Raw genomic sequence first — 22,887 nt, 5'->3', positions numbered from 1 at the left:
GTGCTAAAGCAAAAATCAGTCGAGACTCTGAAAACTGTCACTTGACACTTTAACAGATGCCCCTTCCTGATTTTCATTAGACCCTGACAGCGAGCAGAGACATCAAACTATCACAATTGTTGGGGAAATAATTCTGTGCAGCTGCTCGTTCATTACAAACTGATGTGGCCTACACTCTCCTCTGCTTACTGGCTTTCTGTTAAATATCGGGCAGGTCCAGATTGCTTCCATGTGCTGCACTGCACGCCTTTCTCTTCCAAGTTTCTCCGAAATTGCAAGGTGTGTTTTCTCTTTTTCTGTTTGACCAGTGCACTCACTTTGACGGTGATTGCTCTGAATGTTTTCTGTTGTGCGTGACTCACTGATGGTGGAGATGAAGTCGAGGAAGCGCTCCTTTGGGAAGATCGGGTTCTCCAGTCCTCGGAAGTACAGCTTCAGCACGCCTGCCGCTGAGTTGATATCGTGCTCATTCTGGTCGTCGACCAAGGGATCTTCACCTGATTCCAGAAAAATAAACGTGCTCTCAGTCTTGGTATTTAATCATATGATTATGTCAAGTGTTTTTTACGTATTTGTGACATTAAAACAATGAATACAAAGCCATCTGTCTTTCCTCACCTCTCTCAAATGAGTTTTTAATATCATTGACCTCCACCTGTGATCCCGGCACACGGAATATGCCCTGCTGCTGCAAGCCTGCAAGAAATACGACCCAGAACATACAGAGTCAGAGTTACGCTACAGCTGCCATTATCTCCGAACCCCAGTGCCAGGTTCCTGAAAGCCCATTGGAAACACATAACACAGAGCAGGAAATGTAATCTAGTCATAAAGGCAGATGCGTATTTTTCCAGGAGAGGGCCCCTCAGCGAGGCTGCGGCATATGTTTTCAGTTAGAGGGCTCCTAATCAGTTTTCTGGAGTTTCATTAGGTCCAGATCCAGGGGAAGCCTGCAGGCTACGGCAATGAGCTGGAGACAGATGTGAAGGTAGACAGGGAGGAGTCACAGGGGCGGAGGGGCTGGTCGAACTGACTATACAACGACCAAGACGACTTTCAAAATTCTCCCTGTGTGATCTATTGTTATAAGCTTGTCAAATCAGTGGCAGGCAGCTGAGCTCCGCAGAGACTGAGGTGCAGAGCAGAGAGGTCAGCCTCCATACCAGCGGCTATATGTGGAAATAGATAACCTCGACCTATAGCTGCTGTCACTTCTTATGAGGCTGGAGAGAGTTCATAGTTAGCAGTAGTCACAACAACAGGACGTGAGACTCACCGTATAAATTGATGTATCGGACACAGCTCTCAACAACCAGTGGAATAGGTTGACCTGAATCCTGAAATTAAGATAATGTGGAGAAAATATAAAAGTGAAGACAAAACAAATTGTAGAAAAAAAGTTGCACAGAGCTACGAGTTTTATATTCTATTATATATGAATTATATTCAGTATTGAATGTTACTTTTATACTGCGATTCATTACCTCCGCCAAGGAGGTTATGTTACTTTTTACCCCTGTACTTTTGTTTGTTTTCAAGGAAACTTGCAGGAAGGATGTGGTATGGCTCGGGGAAGAACCAATGCAATTTTGATGTAGATCCAGATCAGAGGGCAGATATAGGATATTTCTTAACATTTTTTTTTCACATTTGGGGAAGTGATAAGTGCCCAATTTGTTACATCTGATTGAATTTAAGGGGACAGTAGGGCCTTGGCGGAGGTATGTGCTCCACTATGTTATACAAGGTGAAATTAAACATACAGTTTTGCCTTTGGAATATGTCTGAATATCAAATCTCACGTTGTAGAAAAAGACACGTGAGAGAAGCTGTCTAATACTTAATTCTACTACAAAAATATATACAATTCTCACAAGGAGCATAAACAAGAGAAAACAATACCATATATGCAACTGTTATTGACAACCTCAAGCTATAGATACAGAATATCTATATCCTATATAATTGAATACAGACAGAAAAGTAGCAGCGTGCAAGTGAAGCTGAAGCAGTGATTAGTAAATTACTACTATTAGTTTAACTGTGTTAATGCGCCGTGTGTCCTGACCTACACACTCTAACGACAGAGGTACCTGAATACGGGTACGAGCATTCCTTCTTCCTCTGGGACAGAAAGCAGCAAAGCACAGAGATGCAGAGGAAGAGAGGGCAGAGAGGCACAGAGTTAGAGAAGCTCAGATGACAGAGGACACCTCTGGAGGTTAGAGAAAACCGAGCACAGGGGCTGGTTACAGGAAAAGCTACAGAGATGCAATATAGGATTGGGTGCATGGAGGGACAAAGCAGGCTGCTCGCTGTCTCCTGCCTCGCAGTCATCTTAAAACTGACTGGATTTAGAAATTATTCTGAGAGGGAAGTGAAGAGACAACCGACTGCTGCTCTGTCTGTCAGCACCAGCAGAACCGCAGGAGGGAGGAGAATGATTAGAGGTTAACAGAAGCGTTATATCATGATCAAGGGCAGCTGGAAAAGGGCGGAACAAAAGGCCAAAATTAGGAAGAGAACGAGAGCAAAGGCTCCGGCTGCCTCCCCCTGCTGCTCCGCAGGGGCCCGGGCATTAATACACCAGCATCAGAGGGTACCTTGATGAAGGTCTCCATATTGCCGTTAAACAGCTTATGGTTATACACAGAGCGTGGCCTAGGCTTCCGCATTTTCTGTGGTTTAGGGGGGAGGGTGGGGGGCCTGGGGAAACAAAAAACACCATTCTGTGAATCTGTGGAACCAAATGTGCTTCTAAAGCAGGTGAGAAAAACATTCAATAAAACAGAGCAGTAAACTTATCTTCAGTCTGAGTAATGAAATGGAAAAAGTCCCATCTTAATTTAAAAGTTGAGGAAAAACCCCAAGTAAGACATTTCATTAAAAAGGTCCTTTATCAGTCATCTCTTTGATTTCAGTGGCTTGAGCTAAGGAGGCTCCAGATCTGGATCTTCAATCAAATCATTTTTCTTGACTTATTAAAAACCAAGGAAAGATTAATGAACATTAAAAACACAAATGAAATCCATCCCACCATATTTCATGTTGTCCAGTATAAGCACATGCATGTATATAAAATGTAATATAAGGGATGTGAATCCTGTTGAAACACACGTAATCCTTGTTAGTTTGAAAATAAATTAATATATATATATATACTAATTAGGTATTCTATAAATAATATAGGATGAATTTGGGTAATCTGGGACATTGGGTAAAGTGAGACACCAAAACTTCAGTCTGTTTATTTCCTGTTCCAACAAAATCTACAGGACTTTTACTATAGGTTAGCATTGACATCATGTGACCGAAATCACATGACTTAATAGGGGTGATGTCACCCCACCTTTGGAATTGCATGACAGGGTCAATGACATAATAGTCTGACAATAGGATGTTAAGGATATAAATCTGTCAGAAATAAGACAACATCACTAATTGTCAGCAAATTAGGTTTCTTACGAAATTTGCATTGAGGTGTTTAAAATGTGCTTTGGGTTTCTGGGACAGACGTTTAAGTTCTCTGTATGAGGGAAATATGCAGTATATCAACTTCAGGCAGAATTTTTATCTTTAGGTACAAAGAACAGTACAAGCTGTTTCATGTCTACTCTGAGTATGATAGCTCACAGATTACAGGAAGGTATACGTTGATATAATACTTAAAACAGATATCGAAATAACTGGAATACTGGAAATCCTTTGTCAACGAGGCCATGATCTCAATATGATTTAAAGGAAATGTGGGATTTTGACAACAAATATTTGCAAAGCACTGCCAGTTTGTACCTTATTTATTGAATTATATAGTTTTTATTAATACGTAAAATAAAAAATGCCACTTATTAGACATGAGTGACAACTGTAAAGCCATGCAATATATTTTAAAATAAAATACCTATATGCCAATCAAGTGATGATAATTATAATAAGTAATTTATTGGGTTTTTTTCTTCTGGTGAGCTTTTCTCTTTTCTCTTGAAGAGTAGAATAAATTATTAATTATGAATCTGAGAATAATGGAATAGGCAGATGCTTTATCTTACCGTGTAGTTCCACACTCGGCCCGTTCCCCTATGGAAAACAAACAAAACACAACAGGGGACATGTTACATCTTTATGGTGCACATTATACAGACTCCAGTGTCCAGCCTCAGTCAGGGGTTTGATGAGAGACAACATGAGCATTGGGCGAAGAGATGAATAGAGCCATGCTTACACCATTCATTGGACAAAGCTATTGAGCAGTCGGGGCTGAAGCCTCAGGGGACCAAAAGGATCCCCCGGGGGAAACAGGCCTCTTCTCAGAGCCAAAGAAAAGGGGCTGGCGGCTGCAGTGTGTGTATGTTAGTGAGAGAGGGGTCCATCAGTGTTGACACTGAGCAATGTCTATTCTGGCTCACTGAGCCTATTGTTGTGTTTCTCCAACAACTCACACGCATGGTTTAGGCATATGCACTGAGCCTTTCTAAGGCCGACGCATTCTGTTCATTCAACTCTTATTGAGTAAAACAAGGATAAATGTCAGTTAATTTTTTCTGCTTGTGATAATGTAAAAAATAGAATAAATATAGTAAATGGAGTCAATTGAAACATGACCCAGTGCTTCCCCATGAGCTGAGAGGAAGACGTGTCTTTGTTCAGCAGCGACTTGATTATCAACTGGAAGGGAGTCAATGTACAGAAAAAAACAACAATGGCACTACAGCGTTCCAACATGATTTCTTTCCTCCACATGACAATGGACAGAAAGAGCAAAGGCTAACCCATCCCTCAACGCATCATCCTGGCAGATGGGGCAAGGTCTCCGGTGCATTCATGTGAAGAAACAACAGCACGTTTCCCAGACATCAGTCCTCTGAGTGATAGCCCCGTCTACCTCTGACCAACCAACCTCAAAATTACACCAACTTCCTCAAGCATGAGCAAAGAAAAACTCTATGTCACTTTCCCCTAATTGCATGTATGCCACAGTCCCTGGATGACAGCGGAGAGTACAAATCAAGTTCATTGAACAGGGGAATTGGTCTTAATCTGAGAAACAAGGGCTGGCAGATTTCCCCACACGATCTTGTTTTGTGCCAAAGCTTTGACATTATGTTTTTATTAATACACGCCGCAAGATGTAAACACCATGTGGCACTCGCCAGTCTCATCTTCTTCCCTCTGTCACGATCACCCACGACCACACACAACCATGCACGCACGTACGCAAACGCACTATTTTGGATGTGAAGCTGTGAGCTAATGAGCACGACTCGGTCCTGATTGATCACCTGAATAATTAAACACAGGCGGTACCTGGAGATGCCATATGCTACGCTCTCTCAGCTGCACCACCGTGGACAAACACACCGATCCGTCCAGAGATTGATATGAACTATAAAGTGAGTATTTATAAACGTCTCGGCATGTAGTGGCAGCTCGGAGGGAACGACCAGGATGATTTCATATCCTGAAAGACGCGATGAAGCAAAATCTAGTATTAGATAGGACTTGAGTGAATGAATTAATCGAAGGTGTGAAATCTGGGAATATGCATGAGGGCTGAAAGGCCTCAGCTGTCAGCGCCTGGTGCCCTTTTTCTATTAGGCAAACCCCTGATGCAAGAGCAGCTGCAGAAATGGGCTCGGGCCCGGTCCTGCTGATTGATTGGGCGTAAACTGTTCACGGCTGAGGTGACAAGGGGACCCCTGGGGAAGGGAGGGGTTGAAGGAAGTCTTTCCTCTTAAAGCCTGAAAATGAAAACCTTCCCTGCGGCCACATCATATATAGAGACTAATCAGATAATGCTTTGACCAGTAGAGATAAGGAGAAAAGGGGGAAAATGGATACATCACAGAAGATAGGGTCTGTTTTTGGTGCGATAGTTTTGCTATTTGAATATCAACTCTCATTTTCATTTTCCTTCCTGCCGTCCTAAAAGCTCGTCTTTGTAGCCTCCTATACCCCTTCCCCTGCTTCTTCTTAGATAAGACCTGCACCACTGTATGGCCCTGAAGGCAGTACTTTTATAAAGCTATGTCAGGATTCTGTGGGTCATAATTACAGGATGAAACACGGGGTCACACGCACACCATTAAGGGACGATAGACTTATCGGAGACAGATGAAGAGAAAAGGCTCCTTACCTTCACCCAGGGTCTGCTTCAGTAAGTCATGCTTGGCCTGCAGCTTAATGATGAGGTTACTGCCGTTCAGGAACTCCTTGAATTTCTACACAGGCAGACGGATGAAGGCATTATGAGGAGAGTGAGGAGCAGCAGTAATCCAGTGGAACACCAGCCCAGTCAAACAATCCTGCTCAAATCAGCATATATTCAATTGTTTCTGCTTTTCATTTTGTTTTTCTATTTTTCAGAGCATGTAGAAATGGTGACCGATGCTTTGATTCTTTCTGGCAGCCAGTTCTTTCTAGATAAAGAAGATCAGACTCACCGAAAAGTAGAACATTTCAGTCTCCTGCTGGTTCGACCTCCTCTTGGCGACGTTCAGCTTGCTCATGTAGGACTCGGACGCCACGGACTTGATGGATTCAGTGGAGCGGCTGTGTTGGAAGGCGTCCGACACGTCAAAGTCCTCCACCGTCAGCATGTCCTGCAGCGTCTGCATGGTAGCATCCAAGGTCTTCCTCACCTGCACAGATTGGGGGGGAAGAAAGGACAGAAGATGACGAATGACGCATCGTACCACTTTTCCCTTTTTTTTCACGAGAGATACGTCTTTATTTTTCCGAGGCGACTGATGACATTTTGAAGGACAATAGTGAGTGATTTACAGCCCTAGCATATTAATATTAACATCGTAGGCAAACTTAGCCCGAAACGATAGATGGCCTTGGACTGTACTGTGACACCAAACCGCACCAGAACATAAGTCCAGACAAACCCGCGGGTCAGGCATACATCAGAGGAAGAGCTGAAAATGAAGACTGTCTGACAAAGATGGAAACTATACGTGGAGGAAATTACTAAATGAGGCTGTTTGTTTCGTGGTGAGATTGATAAATCTCATTTTCACTAATGGCACAGCTCGTCCATTACACTCTGGAGAACGAGACGTGGGGAGACAGGGAAGAGGCAGAGCCATTGGCACAGGCACGTCTATCAGACCCTCGGTTATTACCACCTCCATTTGCACCTTTGTGTCTGTGGCTCCTGATGAGAAAACCCTTTCTTCTTCATTAAGTAGACAATTTCAAATATGACTTCATAGAAAACACGACTTCAGCGCTGTGAGAATCTAAATATATTCATCGCTCCCCAAGGGCAAAGGTCATCCGGGAGTAATTGCGGTGAGAACAGATGGTGATGTGGCCCTCCCCTTGGCTCTGGAGAAAATGAGACAGGGCTTTCTCTTTGTTTTGGGGGGTGGGAGGTGGGTGAAGGTGAGGGGGGTTGGTGGCGCAGGACAGAAACAGGAGCCAACAGAGTCATTGTAAATCCTCACCTCCTCGTTCTCAATCTTTAGCGTGGATAAGCGGGACTGCAGTTGGTGGTAGCGCATCAGGAGTTCAGTCTGGACAGGCTGCTGGGCACTCACCTGGCACACCTGAGGAGGAGGAGGAGAAGGAGGAGGAGGAGGAGGAGGAGGAGGAGGAGGAGGAGGAGAAGGAGGAGGAGGAGGAGGAGGAGGAGGAGGAGGAGGAGGAGGAGGAGGAGGAGGAGGAGAACACGTGAGGAAGATACAACATAAATCCAACTTCAGAAAAGCAACTTTATGGAAATACATAAAAATAATATCACACAATTAAATGTGTGATGAGATCTGTGACACCTCACCTCATCTCCCATGTGCGGCAGGTATTCAAAGCGCATCGGGGGACAGAACACCTGGTTATGCATATCCATGATCTTGTGCTTGTCACTGCGAGAGTCCAGGTTCTCCACTGCATTCTCAATGATGTCCAGTCCCTCGTGACGGGAGGTCTCCAAGTTGTACTCGGCAGATAAATATGTCCTGAAGGTGCGTGCCAAGCTGGCGTGGTAGCCGAGGTCACAGCACTGTAGAGATAAAAAAAACTTTTTAACAAACCAAGGAAAAAAATACTTTGTAAACGTGGAGATGGGGTTAGAACGGAATGGAAAGGAAATCGCTAAAATATCTTTTATTTGTTAAGAGTAATTTAATACTGAGTGGAAACATATTGTCACCTAGGTGTGTTGGGTGTGGTCAGATGTTGCTATTACACCTACTACCCAGTGGCAGATCTAGGATTTTTATAAATCAGGGGCCATAAAGGGGCCACAATGAAAAGAAAAGGACCAATTATATGTCCAACATCCATGCACAATTCCTGATTCAGTAAGTTGCACATCATGTCACTCCTCTCTTACTGTTAGCTCGATAGCTTTGATCAAAGCCACACGTCATTGAATATATTTTGAAAAAGCCCCTTTGTCCCGCCCCTGCACCTGGCCCTCCTGCATTCAAATAACAGTGATGTCACAGTGTCCTGACCACACCCTCAAATCACATTTAATTGAAATAAATTCATCAAGTGGACGGGAAAGTGTGTGAAAGTGCCAGTTTGAGTTGTCAAGTCTGTTAGTCTGAGCACCGTCTCTCATGTTCAGACGCATCTCATGGACTAAATCCCAAATTAGCTCCTGCTACAGGTTACCTTTAAAAATAGAAGTAGAGTTCAGAGAATTACAGGAGCTAGCACAGTGGGACACCAGGGATAATTACAGAGCTTTATCACACCGAGTTGTATGAAGTAACCTAATTAAGCAGAGTATGGTGGCGAGGAGGTTTTAGAGGGAGGCTTGAGGCAACTGACAGCTCTGTGAATCACTAAGTAAACGCTACTTAGCGCTTTTTAGCACCGGGGAAGTAGACTCTCTACTTTGGTGCACGAGGCTGATTGCACTACTCAGTCAAAGGGACTCAGCAGACTAAAGACTAAAGGGAGTATTTTTAAACAAACAAGATGAATTAGATGACAAATCGTGTATCCACATCTGCAGCAGCAGCAGCCTGCAGGAGCAGATGATGGGAGAAATAAGGGATAACTCCAAATGATTTTCACCACTTTGCCTTTTAAAGTCATACATACTGCATTTACATTATAATATGCAAATGTTAGCAATATATTAGATATGGATTAAACTTAATTTGTCATAACTTCATGTATATATTAGCTCCATTATTCGTTTGTGTCATTTTTAAGTACTTTACTTCTTCATACAGTCAGTTTAATATGCTCTAATGCTCACTGATAGTATCCCAATGGATGTAACATGTGCATAATTACAATTTACAAAATTCTTGCTATGCTCTTCTTTCCTGCTGTACTATTTTTAGCTGTAAAAATATCAATATCTCCACGAAGGTACTATGTTGCATTTACAGGCGGACAGCACTGACCGATGTCTCACAATACAGCGTTCATCATTTCCAGGCATTGTAATTGTTTAGTAAACTTGGCAAATTGTGTTAAATTATTTCATTTTAATCCTTAACTGCTCCTGAACAGTTTTATCTCAGTGATGCTGTCTGACAAAGCTAACTTCTTCCTGCATGGACGTCCACTGTGGTGAGTTGTGACTCTGAAGTGACAGACAAATCGTTTATCTTCCTCTTTCCCACAGTCAAACTAGTCAGGCTCATGATCTCGTTCCCTGTAGCTCAGCAGGATTTGAGATGACATGGGTTTTTCACTGGATCAATCACAGCTGCCAAGCAGAGAGGCAGGGAGAGCCATGAATCAGTGTCTAGGTTCATGTTCGGCTACCACCAACATGTCACCGGCTACACTGCACGTAGCCGGAGACAGGTTCAGCCACAATCTATATAAAGTAATACACTATACACTGTATTAACTGTGATCGCTTAAAATCAAATGGAATGATAATCATTATAGAAATGTCACTGAAATCGCCCTCTTCATCATGCCTGACCTGGAAAATGTGCAATATGACTGTGGCTAATAAGGTGGTCTGGCCTCAAGGAGAAAATGTGACAGCCATGGTCATTAGCACAGAGCGCAGGACGGAGAGACAGGCAGACTGAAGGGCTGAAGGGTTAAAACATTCACTGAATAAGAAAGTATGGCTTTATAGGGAACAAGCCAGCCTGCACTTTCACTTATCACCAATCAATTAAAGAGTCAAATGATTCACAGAATGCATTAGAGCACATTAGAACTGCGACTAAAGCTTGTTTACCGTCATCACTTATTCTGCTTGATTATCTTAAGAGTCCAATTTAGTTCAATCATAGACTGTATATAAAGATGGACGACATGACTGATCCCTTAAAGTGAAGCCTATATGTTTTGATCGCCCCTCTGTGGCTGGCTACAGTGTCGGTCATAGAGCCCTCCTCCTCCGTGTAAGTGGATGGGACCAATCTAAAACATTGACTTCTGCTTCATATACATTTTTGCTATGAATAGGTTGAAATCATCATGATTGACAGCTGAGACTTGATTGGTTGAGCACAAGTATTGATGGAATCTCGGAACTGTGGCCCCACCCCCGGATCGCTACAGCGCATATTCTGGCTTAAAGTAAATCATCAGCACAAGATGTCAGCGTTCAGCGTATTGAGGATAGTTTGGCTTCATTTTTGGATCGTAGGAGGACACAGCGTACGTCTTTATAAACAGTTTATGGCCGAACTAAATTTGACTCTTAATTCAAACAAAAGCCCATTGATAAAAGAAACAATTCACTATTTGGATCAGCTAATGGATTAATTGAGTAATCATTTCAGCTTTTAAATACATTAGCACTGACACCCGCAGCTTTCATTAGCTGTGTGTACTGTGTAATCGTGGAACTGGAACAAATTGACAATAATAATGTGGAATGGGAGTGAATTAAGAAGAGGGAGCTGTTTGTGTACATGTCTACAGTAAAAATGAACAAATCCCGATGACAGCTTCCCATCGATATTGTGTAAAATGGTCAACAAAGCCTGATTCATCTTAATCTCCATGTGTTTGTCTGCAGGGCGACTGGGAGCAGGTCGCCTGGGACTGAGAGCTCGGTGCCAAACCACGTTCATGCCTGAATAAACTGAACCTCTGCTTCACCGGCTGACTTTGACCGACTTCCAACCATTAGAGGTTTGCTAAACAATGTCCTCCTTTTAAACACGTCTTCTCATTTAGAGATTTTACGTAAAGGTTGCATTTCCGTACAATTCAGCACATATAAATGAGGAAATATTCTTGTTTTGACCTATAATAAAACTGCTTAAGTCAGTGTAAGAGAGGGCTGCTTCCTCTACTCCGATCCACGAAAGGAGAGACCACATAAGGACAGACAATACACAATAGAGAATGTGCGAGTGTGTGTCTGTGTGAGTGTGTCCTGCATGATACTTTTTCAGTGAGAAGCAGAAAATCACAGGGACACGCTGTGTTTGTCACAGCCGAGCTCCCAAAGGCAACATCAACAAAAACAAATGAGTGAAATCACCGCAGCACAGACCTACAGAGCATTGCTAAAGTAATTTTCACATCAACAGTCAGTCATTAGCGTGTCGGTGATAAGTTTGTTAAGCAGAAATTAATACACGGGGAAAAAATGATGGTAAATACATTAACGGGGCCAACAGAGCAGCTTGGAGACAAACAGCTAACAGGCTGAGAGAGAATGACACACAGGAACAGATGGTGAGAAAAGCGACAGTGCTGCAGAGTCAAGTCAACACCAGACATCCCAGCAGAGAGGTGTAAATAAACACATGGGCCTCGCGCATACTTACATCAATCATATCGGAGACGTCATGGATGTAATATTTCGCCACAACTGCATTTGTCGCTGCCAGGTTCAACAAATAGTCATTCCGGGCTTTTGTGCATTTCAGCTTATTCTCAGAGTACTTGGCTTGCCTCTGGGGAGGAGAGAAGAGACAGGGTAGATGAAGGGGGGGGAAAAAACACATCATCGGGGCAGAAAGATAAAGCAATATGGGGAGGATTTAAGTGTGAGCTCAGGCAGTTGCAGCTTTGGGCCCAACAGACAGGTAGAGATGTCGGGGAAAGTTTGAAGGAACCGGCTCTGGAGAGTCTTTCTCTGGATGGTATATGAACAGTTGCACAGTTAAGCTTGCATTTATTATCCTGTCTCTCAACACAGGCACCAGAGGCTACAGGATGTGGATACTGACACACAAGCACGCAAACAGACCCTGGTTTATGTGGGTTGTGAAGTCTTACTAATGTGTTAGTATTAAGAGGAGTGCATACCTCCGTCAAGGCCCAGCAGTTTCCTTAAATTGAAATCCCTCATAGATATCAGCTCTCTTGATGTGCCAGATTTTTTTTCTTCTAGATCCATTAATTATTTCCAGCAAAATTGTTAAAAACTTTTCCTTTTTTAAAGCCTTGCAATTTCAAGGAAAAAGGAAAAAATAATTCCTTGATCCGCTCTCTGATTCGGATCTGCTAAAAATGAATGTGTTCTTCCCAGACCCATACCTCATCCTTCCCCCAGGTTTCATGATAATCTGTTAGGTAGTTTTTGTGCGACCCTGCTAATTACCAATGGTGATTTTTTAAAACTGTACTGACAAAGCCACTTTATAACAACACATTTCCACTGTTTCCAGTACAACCAAAGCATCATCATTTTAAAACAGAGACATTAGCCCATTATTTAAATTGTGCACTTTTACATTTCACTATAGGCTGACACTTTACTTCCAATTTCACAAAGCTATTATGATGCAAATTTCAGTGGTGTGGCGTGTTAGGAGAAAAGAGATTAACTTTCTTTCCTGTCTCTTCCTCCTCCAACCTGTTTGCAGGCATACTGATGAGACAAAGCCTTAGAGGAGGAAACAGGGAAAGAGAAGAATATTCGTTGCCATGCTGTGATATAAATAATGTTCGGGTTCCAAGCCGAGCCGCATCTCCGAGGATACGTGCCTGCCGCCCTGACAGCCTTTTGATTTCCTGCACCTGAGAGATAATGGTGGGTTTCATTTGCATGAAAAAACTCTAGAAGGAGATCCAGAATAAAAAATGCATGGATGTATTTCAAGCACGATGTGCTCGGAGACCACCAGTGAATCTACACAAACTAAAAATCTGCATAAGATGGAAGGAGAGTTCGGTTATTGACAGGGAGTGCTGCAGTGTGCTCCTGACATTATATGACTGCCTTCCACTGTATTCCTCTCACTCTCTTTCAATGAAGCCAAACAGTTGATGATGAGTCTTAACCTCATCTTCCAGGTTCAAGAGGCAGATTAAAAGCTGTAGAGAGTCAAACTGTGTATGAAGGCACCACATTTCTCTTATCTCCGTCCTACTCACCTTCTCTTTCATCTTCTCGATCTTCCTGACGGTGCGTCTCGGCTGGCGGTCCTCGTGACGCAGGAGGTTCACGTTGAGATCTCCCGACTTGCTGAACTGCTTCTCCTCCTGCTTCTCGGCATCCTTCAGCTTACTCTCTGCACTGATGCTCTCGGTGTGATACATGTGGTATGTCTTCATCACCTGCAGGAGAAGCACGACAGATATTCATCAGGCTGATCGTCCACTGGGCTGATCGTCAGCACAGTTCATCATGTGGGTGACTACAGGCTGAAGATTTAAAGAAGCTTCACAGTTGCTGTAAAACTGTGTTGGACAAAGTGAGAAATCAGAGGATCCATCTATATCTACATCAACAGTACATAGAAAGTGAAATACCAACGCAGCACTTACATAGTGAGTCACATTGAAACGGAGGGAGATCAAGTCTTCATATCAGATAAGAGCTGCGACCATTAGTAGATTTATCACTTAGACAAAATCAGTAACTATGCTGATAGACTAATGAATTCTTAATTTTAAAGTATTCTCCTATTTCCATTTTTAGCTTCACAAATGTGAGAATAATCCGTTTTTCATTGTCATAAATTTCATTAAATTAAGAGCAACATTGTGTATTGGACTCTTTGCTCCATCGGCCCAATCAGATAAGTTGCAAAGGGCATTTTCACTGTTTGCATACATTCAACAATTAAGAGACAAAATCATCAACAGATTATTTGATCTTGAAAATAACAGTTATCTGTAGTCCCATATACAACTATCATATCGTGAATAGACTTGGTGCAAGAGGGATGTCTGGGCCCTTTGGAAGAAAGGCATCATTAGTATTTTTATCAGGAGCCGGCAGGTCATAAATATGTAGGAGTGCTCACCAGTGGGAATCGTAAAAAGACACGTAAACAAGCCCTGACTCAGAGGTGGATATCACCTCTCCCGCAAACCAAGCATGTGTGAAAGGCAGATACACTTGAGAGGAGGAATATCTTTTTTCTTATTTGAATATTGTTGTATCGATGCTTATTAAGCGTCTTTTGGGGCCAAACTTCACTGAACAATCCACATACACACTGGCCTCTATCCTCCTTCACCAAACAACTCATACCTCTGCACGCTGACCTCTGGGTTATGAGCAACAAACTTTCCTGGACTTGACTGGGCACTCTCTCTCTCCAAAAAAAATCTGGTTTGATTTTAGCCTTTTTCATAGGGGCCTGTTTGATCAATTTGGTCCGTCAATACAGTGGGAACACAGATGTCGCTGCATGTGGAATATATGAAGTGGAACGAGGGGTCCAGGGCTGTGTGTGGTTGGGTCTTGGCTGTCAAATCTTCAACTCGCCCCTCAACTCCCACGTCGCTGTGGCTTCTCTGCCTCCGACATAATTTCTCAGAGTAACTTTTCATCTCAGGCCTGTTGGCTTTCAGATGTTCTCTGCGGCGAAGTGACAGCAGTGTTTTCTGTGTGCCCTGCAGTTTCATCTCCACTTTGATCACTTCAGTTGACGCTCGGGTTTTGACACAGACACCCCGGTGTCCCACTCCAACACGGTGATGACAAGACTGTAGTGACAGAAATCCCCTGTAATACCAGACATGAGCCTCCTGCATCTTTCTTAACTGGTGCCAGATGCTCACATGGTCTCTGCTTAAAGCTCCTTCCTCGGCCTCATAAAGCAACGTCCAGATGTGAGCTGCGTCTTCAAACGTCAAACCAGCGTTCAGGACTTTCTACAAACACCTCAGGATGTTAGACAGTCGATATAAACAGATGTTCATTTGTTTCCCGTGATAAAGCAAGTAATGCTCACTTAAGCAGCAGGGTTCCTTTTATGACTGCGAGAGCTACTCGTCAAAAATCACATTTGCTACCGGGTCACTCACATCTGTAATTCCCCACTGACCTCAAACTTTAATGATTGTATTATTTTCTAGGAGTCTCTATTTACTCCCGGCTCAGTGCTGGAATAAATAGCTCTCCTCTCCAGGCAGTGCAGGAACAACCGGGACAGCAGTGTGACACAAAAAGCTCTAAGGCAAACACCTGAGAAGTCGATAGAATGATAAAAGACACAAGTTTATTTTCAGAGTGACAAAGCTGATGTCAGGGTGGGTACTCCACGAAGAGAAAAACTAGGCTGACACTGGGTGTTCGTTCAAAGGGTTTCTTTTAAAAGATCCTGTGAAACGGTGAGATAGATTTCTCTTTCTCTCTTCTTCCTTCTTTGAACCATCTGACGACAGGAGCTGCAGCTCAGGGCCCACAGTAACATGCAGGAACACTGAGCTTCATCATGTGTCTACAGGAGGGGGGTGTATCGTTCAGTCCTCTGACGACAGCCCCGGGCTCTTTAACTTCTGAGCAAAGTCTCTACGCTGGTGGGAAAAAAAATGATCAACCCAAGGAGAGAATGGCTGGAGATTCTCATAGTGATTTTTAATTCCATAAAGAATTCAAGGACAGTGGATAGTGGATATATTCATTATGAATCTAAATATTATCAAGGCTACTTTGACTCGTGATGGGGACCTCTGCCATTCCTCCTCTCCATCACTTAAAATCATTCTCTCTGATCGCTTGTAAAGATCCTCTGCAGGGATATCATAGAAAAACCGGGGACTAATACATAAATAAATATATATATACATTTATAAATATAAAGCGGAGAGTGCTTTGGCAAGGGAGTAAAAACAGAAAAAACAATTTACCAAAGATAACAAAACAGCAAAACAATAAAAGAATCCTTTCTACATCCCTAGATCGTGTCTGTGCATAATTAATTAACGCTGAGATTATTGCTAAATGAGTAGAAGCTAATAAATGCTGTTGTTTCAATGCATGTAAAACATTAGTACACAAAATGAATGAATGTATGAAAGCCCCACAGGCACCGCCCTCGTCTGAGAGTCTCAGATTCAGTGTTGTAGGTGTCAACCAATAATAACAAAAGAAGACGCGTGTATGACGGTGAAGCTCAGTAAACAGACACAAGGTGGCTGATCATAAAGATAAGATAAGAGAAAGCTGTATTGATCCCAGGGGGGATATTAAATCGATGTAGCAGGAAATTAACTCAGATTGTAGGAACGAAAAACCGAATTTCACAGAGTCGTGATGCTGTGGGAAATGTGAGGAAGTGACTGGCTGTTTCAAGCCTCTGCTCCCATTTCTAATTCCAGACTCGTTGCTACTGACAAAGCCACAGACAGGAGGACGTTCACTCTCACTAATACCAACGCTGCTGCAGCAGCAGCATCAGACTTTAAACAATATTTAAATGGTAGCTCCAGCTCACAGTCCTCTCCCTTTACCTCTCACTGAGCAGCCAGGCATCCAAATGGGATTTCACACTTTTCTCTTTGCAAAAATTGTTTAGTTGGCAGCCAGTGAAAACTGTTAGAAAACACAGAGAGGAAACCACCATGAGGCCACATGCTACTGATGTGTCTATTTCTGCATAATTAACTACTAACAAGGGAGCATAATTAAAAACAATTCAGCACCAGGAGTTACTGCTGCCTGAAGGCCTGTTTTCAAACCTACAAAGAGCTACCTGACAGCTATAACCCACCTGACATGCACACTTGACTCAAAATGTGTTGTAAAAATGTACAGCTGTCATGTAAGCTTGGGTCTGTAAAGTTGGTTGGGCTGATTTTGAACACTGCAGTCTGTAATCAGGGAAAGCAGGTGATAACAATGCATGTCACTGAGGTTTCGGGTCGGCCTCGATTAGTTTTCTCTTGGGCTCTGACACATTTGGCCAGAGCAATAAGGACCTAAACTGCACTCCAATACTAAAAATGTCAGGTTTTCCTTCATTGTGCATTCTTTGCCAGCCTAGAAGCATCCTGTGTATACAACATGCAGTGATATAAGATGAAAAAAAACGCTGAGTGGTGCATTGCACTTTGTTCTGAGCTGCGAAAAACCACCCCTGCACAGTGCAAACCACTGACAAGATTGGGTTTCTAAGTGCAGTGGTGCTTTGTCACGTTCTATGTGAAATGGCCTTGAACGCAGATCAGTCACTTGTGAAATATTTTAAACGCTCACATCTGCAAAATGTGTTATAGTTGGTGGCAAATGGGAAAATCCTCTTCTACTTATTTCACCAACTCTACTTAATTTATACAGTGGTTGACTACAGGTGATTCTAAGAGCTTCACACTGGTTGCATAACTTGAACAATTAATACAAATTATATAAACCTGAGCCCTTTCCTGGCGTCAGAAATACTAAAGGGAAAAAAACTCAGAAAGTCCCAAAAAAAGAGGAATCAAGCAAAACTCCGGGAGTTTCCTTCAAATGTGAGTACATTAAAAAAAACAGATTAGATGTGAAAATGTATGTGCTTTATTTACTAAATGTGTGTTATTAAAGCAACACATTTTCCACCTTAGCTATGAAGTTTCCCACAACTCCCACAATCTTCCTCTCACACAGAGAGGATACGTCATCATCTGGATTTCTAATTTCTAATCTTTGGCCAGACTCCACTTGGCCAGCAGCAGAGGCCAAGTGGAGTGTGAGAAGAGGATCCATCTATGCAGCGTTGTCCACAGTCACAGAGGAAGGAGTGGGTGAAATATATCGTAAAAAGTACAGGATAATGATTTGTTTCTGGAAGGTAGAGGGAACCTGACCTAAACCCTGAGACTGGAAACCAAACTGGAAATATATTGCTACATCTGAATAGGGAGAATAACTGCAGTATATCGTCTACCAAGCTTCACCAATACCACAGACCTTTGGACATATATTTTGATTTAAACAACATACTGTTAATGCACTTTTTATTATCACATGTCCGCCATAAAACTGCCTGTTTCAGAGTCCAAATGTACAGATGGCAGGATCAGGGGGAGTTGCCAATTATTACCCTTTGCTAGTTTGACTCCCATTGCATTGCACAGATGAATAAGTCATATATAGGGAGTTCTGCCATCTCCTCTGTTTCACCTCGGGGGACAGAAGATTGCTGAAGTTGCCTGGAGCTGATCCAGGTCTGGGCACTAAGCCTCCCTCAATAACAGCTCATCTGTGAGTTTCAGTGCAGCACCAGCGCAGCGTGTCCTCATCCCCGACATACTTTCATCGATCTTCAGGGTTTCTTACAGGAAATCCTGTTATCAACAATTCAGTTCTGCAGTCATCACCAATTACTGCTCAGCGGATGTTACACAACAGTAAATGGTCAAAAGGTTCAAAACTATAAAAACTGCTGCTACAACGATATTAATTATTAACATTTATCATAACTTATGTAAGGTTATTTTTTAAAAGAAGTGACAGTGTTTAAAAATAGAACTGATAAATGTGGGCTTGTGATATGCCCCATTCATAAATACTGCCCTCTTACTGCAATGATTTTTGACTGCAAATCTCAGCTGCCAGTTTAATTCAAATGGAATTTATAAACATGATTAAATATTAATTATATGGGGGGTTTTGGGCTCTCCCACTTGGTAGTTGTGCAACAGACTCCATCCATACATACATCAATTCTCCACTTTTTTTTCTATTAAAACATATGTGAAGCAGATGCTCAAGTGCTGCTCGCTATGAATAAAAAGGAGCTGCTTGGGAAATACATACAAAAACAGATTTTTTTAGAGGACTATTGGCAAATCAAAATGAAGCAAAGGCCACTTCAACACAACAACAAAGATGAATCAAACATATTGTACCAGTGGAGAAAATGGCCTTTATAGTATAAGTGACTGTGCCCTACAAAGCAGAGTGCTGGCATTAAACACAACAAAGCAGCTGAGCTGGACCTGGTGACCTTACATGAATGGGTCGTAAGTCTATTGTTATGGAAACAAAATGCACATTATGTCATTTGCTTAGCTACTCCCTATCATAATTATGTAAACACAATCTATGTTAAGGGATAGTTCACCGAAAAATGACAATTCACTCACTATCTTCTCACTACTATACAGATGGAGGGGTTGGTGAAATGTTTGAGTCCACAAAACACAAAGTTTCAGGGGTTAACAGTGTAGCAGAGAAATCCAATGCAAGTGAAGTAAGTGGTGACCGAATCTCAAGACGTAATAAAACAACAGAAAACGACATGCCTCCATGCTGATCGTGTTATGTCATCCAAGTGTCCGGAAGCCCTGACATTCATAATCGTTTCAAAACGGCTTCATTTACTCCAAATTTTGAGCCTGCAACCGGAAGTGGCGATGCTACTGGATGAAGCGATGCTAACACACACCCACGCGTGTGCCCTGGGGCGAAAGCTTGTATCAGAGGACATTTATAGCAACATTGCAACACCGTTTTCCCCTGAAACTCCAAAAGTGTGTTTTGGACTCAAACACTTCACCCACCCCTCCATCGGCAAAGTGGTGAGTAGATAATGAGTGAATTAACATTTTTTTGGAAAAGCAAAAACTGAGAAGCCATCATTTTCTCACAAATTGGAAGCGGTTAACCAATCTCAACAGAGCGGGCCAGCTGGCCAATCAGAGCAGACTGGGCTTCTCTGAGAGGGGGGTTCTTAAAGAGACAGGAGCTAAAACCAAGTCTTTCAGACAGAGGCTGAAAGGTAAAAGTTGCAGCAATGAAGCAAGTGATGTTTCTTGTGAGAACTAGGGCATTTAGACCTTTTTAAGTAATAACACAATTCAAAATGATTAACCTCAATATAAACAAATATGCCTCCTTTGATATTCTCCAAGTCTGATTCACACCCGGAGAAAAAACCCCAGCCAGCATGGTCAAAAAGAAGCCAGCAAAAAAGTAAAGAACATGAAATACAATGTCAGAAAGGCGGAGAGGAAAAGGAACGATGGATGGGCCCGGTGATGAGTTAAGGTGTGAGAGATCGATCTGCAGGAGACACCACATATTACTTACAGTGTAGAGTTCATTTGTCACTTTCACCAGCTCCTCGTGCATCTGGATCCCAATGTCCTTGCTCTGAAACACAGCACAAAGAAGGAGCAGCAGTGAAGAAACAAATAACATTCTAGCCGTCAGCAGTGACCCAGTGGAGAGATTACACTGTCAGTTATACTGACACTATTGCTTTGTGGAGTCATAGATCAATATCGCGCCAACTTTTGGATGAATGGCCAAAGACTTTGGAGCAAATATTCAAGGACATCAGAGGATGGATCATGTTTATGACTTTTCATCCAGCTCGCAACAGGTCAGAATCTCAAACAGTGCAGCACTTTTGTTCAAGGACTGAAAGACTAACACTTCAATTCTCACAAGAGGGAAGACTTTCATCTTTTCCTATCACCCAACAGTTGTAATTTTGATGTGCAATGCGTACCACAGCCTCACAGGGCTGCAGCTATAGTTTTTAGGCTTGATGATTGAACTTCATCTTTACAAACACAGACTGGACTGTGGGACAGTACCATAAACTGAGCCTGTTTTATAAATTGTCTACAAGTTAGATTTATTATGTCTGCCAAGGAATTTAGGTTTTTATTGCTGTTTGTCAGTCTGTTCGCAGGATCACGCAAAAACTACTTGCTGATTTTCTTGAAACTTATTGACAGGGTGGTGTACGGGCCAAGGAGAACAAACTGAGCAAACGTTTCTATTTCGCAGACATACAGTACTTTCCATTTCTAAGACATGCAACTGTAAGCAACACCACATTCTGAGCTAACTTCCTTTGATTATCGCACATTACTTTGGGTTTTGTACCTATACTTTTGCACATGTGTGAAAAATGTCTAAGCGTATCCAGCGATGACAATGTGTGACATCCTCTGACAAAGATCAACACCTCGTATCGATGTTTGTGTCGACAGACGTCAATAAAAGTCAATAATGCATCAAGAGGAAAAACAAGTTCCATTTCCATTTTTTATGTCTCATCTTGAGATGGAAATATTGATTAAGCCATAATTTCTCTCTGCCGCCAGTTTAATGTTTGTTATTACAGTGCACAGCACGTGCAGTGATCAAAATCCTGGGACACACCGAGACTGGAAGAAGAAGTAACCGAACTGAATAACATCTATGTGTGTGGGAGGAAAGAGGAATGAAGTGTTTGTCTGAAGACTTCAAGGTGAGAAAATGCATCAGTGGCACCAGCATATCTCAGTGTGATGGTCTGACACGTTCCAAAAAACAAAAGCAACACCTCCTCTGACTCGATGGAGCTACAGAAAGTTATGTTTGAGAAAGGATAATGGAGAAAAAAAGAGAAATACAATCTTAAAGATGAAGCTGGTTGAACTACTCTCGACAGTGTGACTATAATCACTATTGCATTTATGTGTTGGATTAATTTGTGCTTGTGGAGAGATCATAAAATATACAGATTGATTTAATATCATCAAATCTATTGGTTTGTGTACATTTGATTTAGTCTGTCTTTAATGTCGGTTTTGACTCAGAAAGTGTCAAACATTTATTAAATTATTTTATTATAAGTTTTCAACATGAAGTGCAGCACGTATTCAGACTTCTTATTTAAGAATATAAAGCACAGGCACACAATGGAAAAGGATGGTCTAAGGTGACATGAGGAAGTGGTGTGACAGAGTTGACTTGTGAAAGTACACAGGAAGTGCAGAGCAGGGCAATAGTTTTTGAACTCACATTAGACTGTGTAATGTTTCCATGACTTTATTTATTAAATAAGTGAAAGTTAAATCAGCTCAAATTGAAGGCATCAGCCCCTACGACTGTGAAATTGTGTTTGGACTTTGTGAAGATAGGCTCTGCAGACTATGGACGAATATTAGGGTCAGGTATATGGAAAATTCAAGAATAAAGTTAAAATGTGGAGAATAAAGTTAACTATTCTGGTCGATCGAATCCAGTTACTAGGAGCAACTAACAGCCTTGTAATCTACCAGAGCCTTACATCCTTACATTGTTGGTGTAACCATCAATTTCTTTGCATTTGTCCATTATTACAATTTCAGTTTGGACTAAAGTGGTCACCTAAGCATTATGTGGTTTCTTCTCATAATTAGACTAAGTTTCTTGACATGCAAAATATTTCTTAAAAATCTGCTTTAGTTCTGTTTGATTTTATTTTCAACATTTTGTCTTGAAGGTAGAATTGATTTTCTGATATACTTTTTATCTTATTTGTTGAAACCCTCTTCACGTCCCAATAGCCTTCAATCTATAGTCTGGGGAGAAAAGGAAATAGAGCCAGTGTTTGTGGTTCCTCACAGGACTTTAACAAACATGACCAATTCGGTAATTCTGACCGTACAAAATGATCGGCTGGCATACATGTCTGTTACTAACTGAGCTGCCTGCCTGCACGCACCCTGCCTATAACCTGAGTCTTCAGCCAGGCAGACATACACCGGTGCAGCAGAGACGACATCATGAACTTAGCGAGCAGGTCATGGAAATGTTGGCTTCCAGCAGGGATTATCTGTTGCATTTTATTCAGTGTAGCCTTCTTTAACCCTAGCTTTAAATCTTGACATTACAGCTTTATTCTACAGATGTAACATAGTTTTTAAAAATTCTTCCTCTTTGCTTTTTGTAACTTATTCCCATGCCCTAACATCCTCTATACAAGAAAGTAACGATGGTGTATTTTTAAAGGACCAACCCCCTGAAAACAATCCTTTTGAACATTTGACTGTCATTGATTTTAATGG

General features: G+C 42.1%; 1 protein-coding gene across 1 annotated transcript in view; it reads right to left on the bottom strand.

Annotated features, from left to right (window-relative positions):
- srgap3 (SLIT-ROBO Rho GTPase activating protein 3) overlaps nt 1–22,887 on the bottom strand; it is a 54,549-nt gene that overhangs the window by 6,132 nt on the left and 25,530 nt on the right. Inside the window, exons 4-15 of the mRNA XM_061069227.1 lie at nt 20,150–20,212; nt 13,276–13,458; nt 11,721–11,849; nt 7,784–8,005; nt 7,452–7,553; nt 6,441–6,638; nt 6,134–6,218; nt 4,050–4,077; nt 2,604–2,706; nt 1,277–1,337; nt 619–696; nt 363–497 (exon numbers count right to left, since the gene is read on the bottom strand). Of these exons, the coding sequence (XP_060925210.1) occupies nt 363–497; nt 619–696; nt 1,277–1,337; nt 2,604–2,706; nt 4,050–4,077; nt 6,134–6,218; nt 6,441–6,638; nt 7,452–7,553; nt 7,784–8,005; nt 11,721–11,849; nt 13,276–13,458; nt 20,150–20,212 (1,387 nt within the window). The remainder of the gene's footprint in view (nt 1–362; nt 498–618; nt 697–1,276; nt 1,338–2,603; nt 2,707–4,049; nt 4,078–6,133; nt 6,219–6,440; nt 6,639–7,451; nt 7,554–7,783; nt 8,006–11,720; nt 11,850–13,275; nt 13,459–20,149; nt 20,213–22,887) is intronic.

The sequence above is a fragment of the Limanda limanda genome, chromosome 4 (assembly GCF_963576545.1).
Source record: "Limanda limanda chromosome 4, fLimLim1.1, whole genome shotgun sequence".
Taxonomy (NCBI): Eukaryota; Metazoa; Chordata; class Actinopteri; order Pleuronectiformes; family Pleuronectidae; genus Limanda; species Limanda limanda.
The sequence above is the reverse complement of the archived record's forward strand: the minus strand, read 5'-3'. Positions and strand labels throughout refer to the sequence as shown.